This window comes from Centruroides vittatus, unplaced genomic scaffold (genome assembly GCF_030686945.1).
Source record: "Centruroides vittatus isolate TY-2023 unplaced genomic scaffold, ASM3068694v2 scaffold_752, whole genome shotgun sequence".
Classification (NCBI taxonomy): domain Eukaryota; kingdom Metazoa; phylum Arthropoda; class Arachnida; order Scorpiones; family Buthidae; genus Centruroides; species Centruroides vittatus.
Genome location: NW_027122716.1, coordinates 1,811,455 through 1,826,890, shown reverse-complemented (window position 1 = coordinate 1,826,890; position 15,436 = coordinate 1,811,455). Strand labels below are relative to the sequence as shown.

At 35.4% G+C, this 15,436-nt stretch overlaps 1 protein-coding gene across 1 annotated transcript in view; it reads left to right on the top strand.

Annotated features, from left to right (window-relative positions):
- The first annotated feature begins 9,514 nt into the window (after positions 1 to 9,514).
- LOC136989674 (uncharacterized) overlaps positions 9,515 to 15,436 on the top strand; it is a 40,223-nt gene continuing 34,301 nt past the window's right edge. The window contains exon 1 of the mRNA XM_067287896.1: positions 9,515 to 10,010. Within this exon, the coding sequence (XP_067143997.1) occupies positions 9,786 to 10,010 (225 nt within the window). The 5' untranslated portion in view covers positions 9,515 to 9,785. The remainder of the gene's footprint in view (positions 10,011 to 15,436) is intronic.

Below are 15,436 nucleotides of genomic sequence, written 5' to 3'. Positions count from 1 at the left end.
CACAACTGCATGCATACTGTTACGTTTGCGCGTTATGTTCGATTACAAGTGTAACACATTAAGTCAAGACATCGCGAGCAAAATTGGATTCGCGATCGACTTGTTGGCCACCCCTGCTATATACAATATTATATTATATATAATATAACCTCTTATATAATTATTAAAAAACATTTATTTAAGAGCAAAAAGAAAAATGTGTAAAATTTTAAATATTTGCAAAGTCTTAGCTATCCCCGCAAACTTTCATCGACCCCTGAAGAGTCAACCCCGTCAAGAAAGCCGGAGTTATTATAACAGAATGTATTTAACAAAATACTCCGGTTTTAGAATTAATAAATCACAGGAGGGACAATCGTAAATTGCTTATTAGCAGTTAATGATAAATTTAAATTTAATTTCGTACTCGAAACACCAATACACTTTGGGTTTCAACGTCAAACTGCGTAAGAAATGCAGCAGCGGCCGAATAGATAAAAATGGAACAAGCAGCTCTTCGCCTGCCGTTCGTCATTACCAGACGAACGACAACCCAGAACTCACCACGTGGAGGTGGCTGCTTCAGAGTTCCACCAAGAGTTGGAAAGAATCCTACTCCACAAGTGACCAACATCGCTTGTCGAGTCGAGTTCTTCCTAACTCGCACGATGAAAATATTCATAATTACCTCTGAATACTCCAAATTCAGCTATTCAAAACTCGCTGTATTATTACTAACTAAACTAAGGGGTACAATATTACAACAACTAGTAATAAAGAAAGATGGAAATCTATAAATACACCTGGTCGTAATAAAATACACGTTACGGCCAAAAAATTTAGTTCAATCTCATACCGAACTTCATTAATAAAACAAAAGAAAAAAATACTCGCCCTGCGCGGGATTTATTAAATCGGGACACAGAAAGCCTTTTCCATTTCTGATTGGCCTCTTTACTCGAGCGAACCTTAAAAATACAAAACACAGAGTCCTCTAAGCCTCACCGTCTTTTGTCTTCACTCCAGCGAGCCTTGAAAATGGGACACAGGAAACTTCGCCTCTCCTGTCTTCGCCCGAGCGGGCCTTAAAGCCCCGTGTCCCGCATCTTCAAGGCCCGCTTGGACGAAGACAAGAGATTTGACCGGAGGCAGAGAACGCTCCCTGTGTCCGCATCTTCAAGGCTTCCTCGGACGAAGACAGGAGATTTGACCGGAGGCGAAGAAGGCTCCCTGTGTCCCCCATCTTTAAGGCCTGCTCGGACTTGTCCGAGCAGGCCTTAAAGGACAAGTTCATGGGGGACAAATGATCCCCCATGAACTTGATATTAATGTCTAAGAAGTGCACACTCATGGAACTTTTTTGCTCTAACTTTAATCTAAGCCCATCCTTGTTATTATTGATTTTATCCAAAAAATCATGTATCTTGCTATTGTTTCTCCATAATATAAATATGTCATCCACATATCTGATGAAATGTATGATATCTTCCTTAAAAGTTTGTAGAGCTTCCCTTTCCAATCTTCTAACTACCAATTCGCAAAGAATTCCAGAGAGGGGACTTCCCATCGGAACCCCTCTTTTTTGTCTGTAGATTCGACCACAAAAGGTAAAACAAGATTGATAACATACCAGGCTAGCTAGTTCTTCTAGGTCTTGGGTGTGACTACGCAACTGAGGGTTGTTGTTGTACATGAAATCCAACAATGCCTCCATACAGTAGTAGAGAAATGTAGGGGGCCCACCTTTACCTTAGAAAAAAGGCTACATGAATACTTATCCACACAGATGGAAGAAGATAAACTGGTAGCAAAAGATCCTCTTGTCGTAGTAAAGGAAATACAAAATATTTCTTTAATGGAAGAAGAAGTGGCGACCATTTTAGATTATGAGAGTATGTATCCTTCAATAAGAATTGAGTCATGTGTGGAGGCATTGTTGGATTTCATGTACAACAACAACCCTCAGTTGCGTAGTCACACCCAAGACCTAGAAGAACTAGCTAGCCTGGTATGTTATCAATCTTGTTTTACCTTTTGTGGTCGAATCTACAGACAAAAAAGAGGGGTTCCGATGGGAAGTCCCCTCTCTGGAATTCTTTGCGAATTGGTAGTTAGAAGATTGGAAAGGGAAGCTCTACAAACTTTTAAGGAAGATATCATACATTTCATCAGATATGTGGATGACATATTTATATTATGGAGAAACAATAGCAAGATACATGATTTTTTGGATAAAATCAATAATAACAAGGATGGGCTTAGATTAAAGTTAGAGCAAAAAAGTTCCATGAGTGTGCACTTCTTAGACATTAATATCAAGTTCATGGGGGATCATTTGTCCCCCATGAACTTGTCCTTTAAGGCCTGCTCGGACAAGTCCGAGCAGGCCTTAAAGATGGGGGACACAGGGAGCCTTCTTCGCCTCCGGTCAAATCTCCTGTCTTCGTCCGAGGAAGCCTTGAAGATGCGGACACAGGGAGCGTTCTCTGCCTCCGGTCAAATCTCTTGTCTTCGTCCAAGCGGGCCTTGAAGATGCGGGACACGGGGCTTTAAGGCCCGCTCGGGCGAAGACAGGAGAGGCGAAGTTTCCTGTGTCCCATTTTCAAGGCTCGCTGGAGTGAAGACAAAAGACGGTGAGGCTTAGAGGACTCTGTGTTTTGTATTTTTAAGGTTCGCTCGAGTAAAGAGGCCAATCAGAAATGGAAAAGGCTTTCTGTGTCCCGATTTAATAAATCCCGCGCAGGGCGAGTATTTTTTTCTTTTGTTTTATTAATGAAGTTCGGTATGAGATTGAACTAAATTTTTTGGCCGTAACGTGTATTTTATTACGACCAGGTGTATTTATAGATTTCCATCTTTCTTTATTACTAGTTGTTGTAATATTGTACCCCTTAGTTTAGTTAGTAATAATACAGCGAGTTTTGAATAGCTGAATTTGGAGTATTCAGAGGTAATTATGAATATTTTCATCGTGCGAGTTAGGAAGAACTCGACTCGACAAGCGATGTTGGTCACTTGTGGAGTAGGATTCTTTCCAACTCTTGGTGGAACTCTGAAGCAGCCACCTCCACGTGGTGAGTTCTGGGTTGTCGTTCGTCTGGTAATGACGAACGGCAGGCGAAGAGCTGCTTGTTCCATTTTTATCTATTCGGCCGCTGCTGCATTTCTTACGCAGTTTGACGTTGAAACCCAAAGTGTATTGGTGTTTCGAGTACGAAATTAAATTTAAATTTATCATTAACTGCTAATAAGCAATTTACGATTGTCCCTCCTGTGATTTATTAATTCTAAAACCGGAGTATTTTGTTAAATACATTCTGTTATAATAACTCCGGCTTTCTTGACGGGGTTGACTCTTCAGGGGTCGATGAAAGTTTGCGGGGATAGCTAAGACTTTGCAAATATTTAAAATTTTACACATTTTTCTTTTTGCTCTTAAATAAATGTTTTTTAATAATTATATAAGAGGTTATATTATATATAATATAATATTGTATATAGCAGGGGTGGCCAACAAGTCGATCGCGAATCCAATTTTGCTCGCGATGTCTTGACTTAATGTGTTACACTTGTAATCGAACATAACGCGCAAACGTAACAGTATGCATGCAGTTGTGACTGGACTCAGAAAAACAGCCATTTAACTTGGATATTTGTTACTGTCATACGGTAGCTTCTTTTCTTGAAAAAATAAATTGTGGAATTTATATCTTTTCCTTTTAACAGAGATTTGTGTGAAACGTATTAGCCAAAAAATTTCAGACATATTTCATGTGGAGCAAAAGGCATTAGAAAATGAAATTATAATTTTACAAACTGATTTAATCTTACAAGCCAGAAAATTTGAAGGAGATTTTTGAAAATACGTCAACCGAGAAAAATAGCCCACTATCACCGAATGTAGCGAATATATTTATTCTTGTTTCGGATCTACATACCTGTGTGAATTGGCATTTTCATACTTAAAGTTAACGAAGACTAAACAACGTTCTGTCCTGACTAATTCCCATATTGAAGACTCATTATTATTATCTTCGTCAGGATATACATCTAATTATGACTCCTTGGTTAGAGACATGCAAACGCAGTCCTCCCATTAATGTTAAGATAATAAAATAAATTCTAAATCTGTCTTTATCTGTAGCTATTTTGAATTAATATTGTTAATAATTACTCGTGATGTTTTAATTTCCCTGGACGTGAGTTTTTTCGCCCGTTAAATAATTTACCTACAGTTAATAATCTAACTACGTAAAAACGTTGTTTTTTTACGTAGGTAGATATACAGGGTGTTTTAGTACGAGGTGAAATCCTGCAAACTATTGATAGATTAGCGAAAAATAAGTCTGAACCTTGATATCATTTTTCTATGATAAATTTCCTTGGCCCAAAAAAAAATCGCGAAAGTGAAATCAAATTATCAGCCATACTGTGCATTTTTATAACAACTTTTTCATATTTATGAACAAATAGTACTACAACTTTTATATTGCAATTAATAAAATTTAATATTTAAAGAATCGATATTTATCGAAATAAATATTAAAATTCCACATTTTTAGATTCGTTAAAACTTTTTCTTGCCTCCGGTGCGAAATTACCTTGTGCACCGAATTCGAGAATGACCATGAAAATGCTGTTAGCGAGGTTTAGTTGTCAGTAAATAGGCATATGTATATACCGGTAATTCAGTGGCGTAGCGTAGTGGGGGCGGCACGTATAGGAGGGCGGAAAAATTTCACAATAAATAATAATATCTTGTAAAAATACCTAAATAAGGGGGCTGCGAAATTTTCCTCCTCCTCGGGCGGCTGACAACCACGCTACGCCACTGCAATAAACTTTTACTTTCAAAGTTTTCCCACGGGGAAAATATGTCGCCGAGCAAGATGAAAAGTTCAGACGAATATTTCTTTTAAGTCATTGAAGCAGAAGTGCGATTCGTTATAATTCTTAATCCATTCTTATTCCAATCTGGACCAAGGGTGGGTATGCGAATAGCGCACTATTAGTGTTCACAGGGTTCTTAGATAAAAATTTTCAATAACGTAGAAAATAATTTTTTTTTAAAAAATTTAAATAGTGTTAAATTTATTCGTCATACACGTAATATTTATTAAGACTCTTTAATGAACTAAGGATAAAAAAATAAAGATCTTTTAGTATGGTACTTTATTGTTTTTGCAAAATACATCAGTGTATATGTCGATATATTGATAAGTAGTTTAACACCTTAATAGAGACCAGATTCCCCTCGAAAGACATCCCTTGGATACCCATTTATTACGGCGTTATTCCAGAAAGTCCTGTTTCAAGAGGACTATTCGTGGAATAACGCCGAAATATTCCATCAATTCATCCATCCAATCTCCACAGTTCGATCATCCACATCTACTAAAATAAATTGTTCTTATTGGCTTTGTTTGCATGCATATAAAATAAAAATAAAAAATACTAGTAAGAATTCAAAATAAACGGCTTTGATGCCCACCAAACCTTTACAAAAGTTTTGCTAAAAGTCATTCTATTATATGTAAGTGTAATAAAGTCCATTTCAAACCAGTTTTCTCCAATTTAATCTTTTAGGTCTTTTAGGCAGGCCCACCGTAAGCGGGCATGCAAGACGTGCACCACACGCGGGCGGTAGGTCCAGGGGGCGGCAAATCGAGCGATCGATCACGTATGTTAGCCGAGTATATGAAATAACAAGACCCTGAGAGTCGCTCGGCTTTGATAGAATAAAAAAAAAGGTTTATTAATTTCAGCGAACATAAATAATTTACAAAGAAACGATTACACACACTTACTAATTACTAATACAAATACATTTGGGACTGCGCGTAACAATGTCATCAATTAGTCCCCGCGTGCCGACAAGACAAAGAACTTATTCTAACTTATATCTAGCTTAACTAAGTACAGGGCCCTAGAGAAAGATAAGGTGGAAGAGAATTAAACAGAGATGATAAGACTGAAAATTGGTTCGAAGGGGTGACTGGCGGTAATAAATAAGAAAAAAAAACCTCGGATCCGTTCCTTAATAACTTTCTTTGTTTCTGTTCGTCCCGTTTTTCTCTCTCTCCGAAAAATCTTCCTTCCTCTCGCTCCTGTCCTCCTATCTCCTCTGACGTAACCCCTCGACCCCTCGGTGTCACACCCTTTTTGTTTTTATTACCGTCCAGGCCACATGTGTCGACTAACTACCGCGTGGTTAAGTAAATAGAAAACGGAAGTAAAATTGTTACTACAGGAAGATAGTATAAGGAAAGTAAAGAAAAGAAAATAAATAAGGTTTAATAAAGCCACATACGTCCCCACCAAAAGACATATTAACAATTAACAGAAACATTAATATGGATATACACAACCATTAATGGATGATGAACTACAGTTCATCTTCCAAAGTGAAGCCGGCGATAGTCCACTTTCTGCCCCCGTAAGTTATACGGGTGGGAGATATTACCCCTCTGTTCCAGCATGGTCTCATTACCCGAATCCTTGCGGTCTCCTTGATGCTGCTGGTTATGTTGATTATACCTATTGTAGCTCGCCCGTTGCGCAGTGGGTAGGTGAGGGATGTCTTCTTCCTCTTCAATCTCCTCGATCTCTCCGGATTGTGATCCTTCGTGTCCAATTGGGATGTTACGCTTCCGTCTAGGCTCACGGAAGTTTGAGAAGCACGGTTTTAGTCTGTCTATGTGTACAACAAGTTTTTCCTTTTTATTACAATTTTCGATTTCCGCGTTAACAGGCCCCAGGAGGCGAGAGACACGGAAAGGACCTAAATATTTTGGAGAAAACTTGCCTTGCTTCTTCCCTTTCCTTAACATCCAAACTTTCTGCCCTACCTCAAAGCTCCTCACCTTCCTCCCTGTGTTGATGCGGTTACGGTTAAGTTTGTTACGGTTGCGACTTAATTCGTATGCCGATTCACGGATGCATCGTAGCTTATCCATAAGGAAATCACGATACTCCCGAATACCCGGGTAGTCATTTGTCTGTTCAACAGGGAACGCATGAGGGAATTTAGGATCAAATCCGTAAAGAAGAAATGAAGGTGACTCACTAGTAGAGGAGTGTGTAGCATTATTATAAGCGAACACAGCAGTCTGTAAGAAGGTATCCCAATTGTTGTTGCTGCCGCCTGATATTCTGGCCAAAAGGTTACTGATGGATTTGTTCACACGTTCACAAACTGAGTTCGAACAAGGGCGATATGATGTCGTAACATTGTGCTTGACGGTAAGGATGTTGCACATTTCATTAAAGATGGAGGACGTAAAATTCGTGCCCCGGTCAGAGATGATGATCTCGGGACTGCCATATCTGCAGACTATCCTTTCGAAAAACACATTGGCTACAGAGGCCGCAGATTGGTCCCTTAAAGGGACGGCTTCTGTGTATCGAGTAAACATGTCAATTATGGTGAGAATATAACGATTACCCTTATGTGTTTGATTTAAAGGGCCAATTATGTCGATTGACACCTTTTGAAACGGATAATTAGCGACTTCCGTTTCTTGAAAGGGGGCTCTTCCTTGATGTAAGTTATGTTGTTGGCAAACTTTGCAGAACTTCACGAATCTATCGACGAGTTTTTTCATCTTCTTGAAGTAGTAGTAACGGTTGATCAGGTCACACGTTTTTTCTTTGCCGTAGTGTCCGGCTAATGGTGATTCATGGAATGCTTTAATTACGTCATTAATTGCTGTTTCCCCTACACAAACACGCCTCCATTGACGTATTCCAAACCGTCCCGGTCGTACGTGGACTAATACATCACCATCTACTTGATACTCAGGAAGTATGCCACTACTCGGGTAATCATTGTAAGAGGGTGGGAATTTAATTAAATGATTTCTCATTGGACCAAAAATTTTGTCCCCAATCTGAGACCTCTTTACCTTTTTCCACAACTCTTCACTGATGCAATTAATGACATCGCTGTTTGAGGGGGCTTCTTCTCTACTACCATGTGGTCGAGACAATAAATCAGCCACTGGGTTACTCTTCCCTTGAACATGCGTAATGACCAAATCAAAATTAGATAATTCTACGGCCCATCTCATGAGGCGGTTATTGTGATTTTTCATATTTTTCACAAAGGTTAAAGGTTTGTGGTCGGAAAGCACAGTGACCTTCTGACCAAGAATAAGATGTTTAAAGTGGCGGAGGGCTAAGATTATTGAGTAGCATTCCTTCTCGATAGTGGAATATTTTAGTTCGGGCCCACGGAACTTCCTACTAAAGTAGCCAATGGGAATGAGTTTCCCTTCGCTTTCCTGTTCTAAGACCGCACCAGCCCAGGTATCTGAAGCGTCCGAGTGCATGAAAAAAGGTATTTTAAAGTCGGGATGAGATAGCACAGGGGGTTTAGATAATAGTTCTTTAAATTTTTCGAAGCTTGATTGGCACTGGTCGTCCCATAAGAACTTTACATATTTTTTAGTCAGATATGTAAGAGGAAGAGCAATCTCGGCAAAGTTTGGGATAAAGTTGCGGAAGAATCCCACCATTCCGAGGAAACTCCTGACATTTTAGATCAGTAGTGTCTAAACCAGTGGTTCGCAATCTTTTTGAAGTCGGGGAACACTAAACTTTGACATTTTTTCCGCGGAACACTTACAATACATCAGCTTTAAAGCAGGGTTGCAAACCTTTTTGAAATCAAGCGCACTCGGTCTAGTAGATGACGACATTGGACTTTGCTGATTACATTCCCATACAAAAATTATTTTACATTGTATTGATATTTCTTTTGCAACAATTTTTAATTGTATATTTGATTTTTCGAGGAACACTTGAAGTGGCTTTACGGAGCACCCATGTTCCGCGGATCACTGACTACGGCTCCTGGGCTAAATCCGTCCAGCAGCACGCAACATATTTGGCATATCACTCATAAACAACAGAAATAGTCCTACTTTTTAATATGAAATATACAAAATATTTGTGGCCAATTATTCCAATTTGGCCCGCCAATCGAAAGTGTTAGGCACAACTATTTTAGATGACACAGTAGAAATTTAGGCCGGATGTCCGAGCGGTCAAGGTGGCAGCCTACCGCTCTGAGGGACCCGGATTCCTGAGGATTTTTCGACTTTTCTGAGGGAATCTTTTGGGGGATGGTTCGACCGGATATATCGGGCCCCGTTTCATTGTGGGCCTGGCCGAATCCATAATGAGCTTGTTAAAGGAGTGCCCACAAGGCGGAAAAAGTTTAAGGAAAAAAAAGACACAGTAGAAATTACTTCTGGTATTCTTGAAACCGTGTTTTCTTATATGTTGAGCATCAAACACAAGACCGTGTTATTTATTAAACACTTGGCACTTTTCCACTTCTATTAGTCAACTAATAGAAGTGGAAAAGTGCCAAGTGTTTAATAAATAACACGGTCTTGTGTTTGATGCTCAGAAATTACTTCTATTAAAAATATAATAATAAAATATAAATTTAAATAATATTTTAAAATACATAATAATATTTTAATTATTATTTTAAAAAATAATTTATAGTACTATAAATCATCGACATCATCACTCATACGAAACAACTTCCATCTTAGAATAGTAGTAGCCTCTTCGGGCTTTCGTCATATCACGTGATTGATTTAGTAAGAGACGAACAAATCTAGTACATTTGTCAACGGCAGGTATTTAAACAGTTTATTGTTTACATCGCTTGTTGCAATGATTTAAAGGGAATGTCGTTTTACAAATAACGATAGTTTGATATAATAAAAGTGCCGTGTATATTCTGGTGTTTACGTTAATGTAAATACTAATTATACTTGTTAATCTGAAAAATGGAAGATTATAAAAATGTGCTGTGTGCGGTGAACGATAAAGATGATGTCTTAGTAAATAGGGATTATTCTGTAACAAGTTTACCAGCGATATTGGATGGTGAATTGTTTCGTGTAATTGAACGTAATGGGTTGAAGATATCAGCCAAATGTTGCAACTGTCCAGGTGAGAAGATAATTCTTGGCACAAAAACATCAACAGGAAATTTTTTAAGCCATATTAAAGTGAGTAAATCTATGATACTTTTTACATTTATAACCATTTATATATCTTTCTGGCTTAATTCAAGCTCTGAATGAGAAGGTTGGGACCTTATCGGATCTGTAGAGTGTACTCGTAGGAGTAAAAAAGTCAAAGGAATCGTATCTTGACGAGCGACCGTAGGGGTCTATGATTCTCGGAGGTGTGAAACTCCTCGTTCGGAGCATGAATCTTACTGTATTTCCGTTATTGAAATTAGTTGAAATTTATGTATTGGAAATACATTATATTGTCTGTATTCTATATAGTATTATTATGTCGAGCAAGTTTATTACTATAGAAATGTCTGTGCTACAATATGGTATTATGAATTATGGTATATATCACTAAATGATTTTTAGTTGCAATTTAATTTTTTTTAAATAAAAATTTGTCCAAAAATAAGTACAGTATACTTTCACTAATCCAAACTCTGTTTAATTGCAACTAGTTTTGTTTGCCTGTTGGTATAAAACCACCAAATATTGGTAATAAGTCATGGGTTTGTGCTTCACCAACAGCTGGCCATCTGACATTTTCTAGTCTTCTTCACATGTCTAACACCTAAATAGGTGTCAGTTTCCCTGTAGAAAGTTCTTCTGAGATGGCATTTTTGGCAGATTGTTCACACATTGTGTTCCTGTATCCCATCATACAAATGGAAGAAGAAAATATTGCCTTTAATGAAACAAAATAACTAATTTTGTTTCATTAAAGGCAATATTTTCTTCTTTACATTATAGTAGAGTTAAACTTTACTTTTCTGCTATATATTCCAGCAAAAAACAAGAAATCTTAGATTAGTTTGAGGAACAAACAAATTTATAAAATATATTATATACATTTTAACATAAATATAAGCACCAAATATATTTAAAAAACATTTTTATATATTTTTATTTGTAATCTTATTTGACTTTAACTAAACACCTACTCAAAAACCTTTAAATAGTGCAGCCAAACTTTAACATTTCAAACGTTTTCGGTCTTGTTCACTATTTGGCTGCAATATTTAAAGGTTTTTGAGTAGGTGTTTAGTTATTATATTATTCCATCCCAGAAGAATTATTTGACTTTATTATATATATATATATATATAAAACCTTACTAATCCAAACTTTTTGTTAATCAAAACAACCCTATGCAATAATTATTTTAGATCAATGGGTTTACTAAGTTCTTAAAATGACAGTGGAAACATTTCAATACAAAAATGAAAATGCCTTTATATACAGTAGTGTTTCTGCTATCAGTTTATATATCATTGATGAAATAGTCAATTGAAATAAATGATCAGTGTTGCTTTTATTCCCTATTCTTTCACTCATTACTAGCTTGTTTTTATATCAATAATTAAAATCATGCACATAAAAATATTAATGATTTAAATATAAACTGAAATTATAGTTTAGAAGCATTTTAGTATGTTATAATGATTTAATTTGAAAATAATAGCAAATTTTCATTGCCAAAGTCATAGTTGATTCAATTTGACATGTGTAATATATAATAATATATTTATATTTTAGAATTAGATTGATGATGAGTATAAAGAACATGAAAAACAATAATCCGAATATTTTCTGCAGGCCTAAATAAATGTTAGTTTTTCAGGAATATTCCAAAGCTGAGAAAGATTTAAGAGATTTGAAGAATAATATATTTATAAGAAAGACACGAACAAAGCTGGAACAGCATTCAAATGAGTAACTTTCACTTTTTACTTCTTTTCAACATGTAGCTTACTATGTGCTAGAAAGAAGTCATGTTATGCTGGCTTACATAAAATTTTACTGATTTATAAACTTTATAATATTGCTAAATATAATAAATTATATAAATTATTCATGAATTTAATATTTGATATTTATTAAAATTAAAATTTTGTTGTTTCATGCAATGCAATTTCTATTTACCATCAACCTAATTTATGCAAATTACAGAATTACTAAGCTGAAAAGAGATAACTGTTGAGATGTAATAAAATCAACTGCAGAACTTCTTATTTGTGAATTTATTTCTTTACCCTATGCAACTAAAATCATAATTGGGCTGAAATTTGAAAAAATTGTAGACCTATAAATCTCCACTGTCGTCCATCCGTCTGTCTTTTCTTAATCTCAAGAACAGAGTTAGATAGATGAAATCTGAGACTGGATATGGAAACCTTAGGACAGAGGTTCCCAACTTATTTTTATTACAGAAGCATTTTCATTATAATAAAAAATGTTGATATCAACAAATTAAAGCATACTAGGTAGCCGCTTTACACCAAAACCAAAAGTAAAACTCCAATTAAATATAATATAAATTGAAATCAAATCAATTGAAAATTAAAACAATGTTTTTAAAAAAACATTTAAAAGTTGATTTTAAATTTTCAAATTGTAAATCAACTTTATTTTTAAATTTAAGTTATTTGTGTGCAGTGGTGACAGAACACTTTGCTTTTAATATATATAATGTTGTCTTCTTTTAATTATTCTTTACTTCACAACTGGTTGTAATTTTATTTGTGTAGGTTACTTTTTTAAGGTTATGAAGTTTTAATGATTTTATACTTTTGTGCATGTTTTACTGGTTTCCATTAACTTGTCAAACATTATATCATGATTTTGGTTTGTTCCATTACTGATAAATTAGTCCCCACTGTTTATAAAGCTGTAAATAACTTTAGCATGTGTATAGTCACAGATTGAGTTTTCATATTCTCATACAAGGACTCAATTTAAGTCTAGAACAATTACACCTCACATCCAAAATCTGCATTGGTGAATTCATACATGACTAGACTCAATGGATTTAATCGTGGAACCTCAAATTTTTATTGGCAGAACCCTAGGAAGTTGGGCCTTCTGCCTTAAGGGCAGGAGGCCCAATTAACTATATACGAACTTTTGATGCAAACCAGAAGCCACATTATTTCAATTTAAAACTTTCCCCTGAAAGCAGTTAATAGAAGACCAGCAAGACTCCTTTGTTAAAGGAAAAGTATGATGTACAGGAGCAAGCCACTACTAACTTGAGGTGGAGAGCATATATTTTAAATTAAATAAATTAAAAATATGATTAAAAATTGCAGCCTGGCATTTTGATAATGTCACAATAGATAATTGCTTATTAAAATTTTATTCTACTTCACAAAATTCTTCACTATTCACTGAATTAGAATTATTCAAACATAGAGAAATTAAACATGGATTTGTCCTGGGGCTAGTTTGTGTACTACTGTTCTAGGTTATTTCTATTCCCCAGGTCAAGTCTAGTCCTTGGCACGTGTTAATACAGCCAGTGAACATATTTGACATGTCACTTAGGAATACATATGGAATATACAAAATATTTGTGTGGCCTGCCTGCATATAACTTATGCACAATTTGGACCCCCAGTTATAAAGTTTGGACACCAATGACATAAAAATTAGTCTAGAATGGTTTTTGTGAAATTTAATATTTTAGTATTTAGAAATTTAGAGAAATATATAAACATGAATTGTATCTTACACAAACATAAACAGTATATGAGGGTTGTTCAAAAAGTTCCCAAACTTTATTTATTACAAAAAAAAATACTTCACTTACAATTTATTTGTCAGGGTTCACTTTAAAGTAGTCTCCTCCTCAATGTATACACTTATCCCAACAGTGTTTCCACTTTTTGAAACATTCCTGGAATGCTTTTTCCGGAATGCTCATAAGTTCCTCCATTGTTTTTTTAAATTTTTCTGTATATCTTTTTCCTGTGAGTGTGTTTTTTAGTTTGGGGAACAGGAAAAAGTTGCATGGGGCCAGGTCAGGTGAGTAGGGTGGGTGGGGAAGCACAGTGGTCTTGTTTTTGGCCAAAAACTCATGAGTTCTCAGGGACGAATGAGCCGGCACATTGTCGTGGTGAAAAAAACCATTTGCCACTCCTCAAAAGTTTGGGCCATTTTTGCCTGATTCTGTTTCTTAGGAATTTCATAACTTTCAGGTAGTACTCCGTGTTGACTGTCTGGCTTGTAGGTAGGTATTTGTGATGCACAACCCCCTTTGCATCAAAAAAAACAGTCAACATCACCTTAACATTTGAGTGAATTTATTGAGCTTTTTAGGGTAGGGGGATGTTTCACACACGTGGGAAGTTTCCGTAAAGGATTTCCCGAGTTTCACACAGAATTTTACAGAACAATGCTGCTCCTTCATAGAGCTCATTTCTGCGGATCCAATTTTTCGCCGAACCCCACAAACACCCCTTCACATAAACAACCAAAACTTATCACCAAAACAAAATAGCAACAAACGAATTGAAGGAGGTTACTCGGGAGGTTTCTGCAGACACAATGCCTTTAAGTGAATTAAAATATAACCAACTGAAGGCACACTATTAAAAAAGTTCAGGAACTTTTTGAACAACCCACTATTACAAGAAATAAGATACATTTCTTTTTATTTTCTAAATGCTGGATCTTCATTCTTCTAAAATATTTCATAGAACAAAAGAAATTTTGAAAAAATTTAGAAAAGAAAAAAAAAATTGCCTTCTTAAAAATGTTTTTGCTAGCATTAAAAATGGTAAAGATAGATGTAAATGAAGTCATATGTAGACATAATGGAGAATATGAGAAGAAATATGTATGTATCAATGATTATGATCGATTAAACTGAATATTGCTGAAGATTAAACTGATAGTTTGAGTTTAAATGGGGTGACATACACTTCATTGATTGAGAAAATACATGAAGAGAAATAAATTAATAATATAAGATTAAACTGATACTTTAGAAAAGTTCTGCTATAGAGATAATTTTTAAATGTCTGACATTGTGTAGATAGATTAATAAAGCAAAGGAAATGAAGATTAGATAACACAAAAAGACATTGTTTAAGATATATCAAACATTGTTGCTTATTTTTATAGATATATAGTTAGTTTATCCTTCTATTTTAAAACTGTTGGTATATATCACTTTTACTTAAAATGAAATAATATAATTATAGATGTTAACCTACTTATATACCAGCAGATGTTTAATCTTTTCTGTGGATGTTTACAAACAATTTCAACCTGATTATACTGTAGATCTGCTTCAGGTCTTAAACTTTTCATTCCATTTTGGACTTTGAAGAACAATATAAAATTTCTAGCTTTGGAATGAAGCTTTGGAAGAACAATATTAGGGTTTCTCATTTCCCGGTCTTTTGCTTGTCCTGGAATCCCAGGATAAAAGTGAACTGTCTCCCGGGAAATCCTGGGACAAAATTAATTATTTTTAAGATATACAAAATGTCATGAAATCAAATGATTTAATTATTTTTCATTTTTTAAAGTAATTTAATACGTTCTGCATCCTCCAAAATCATATTAATAATGCTGTATAAGATATATATTAAAAATTACCTTTGAATTACGTAGAAATTTTCACAAATAGA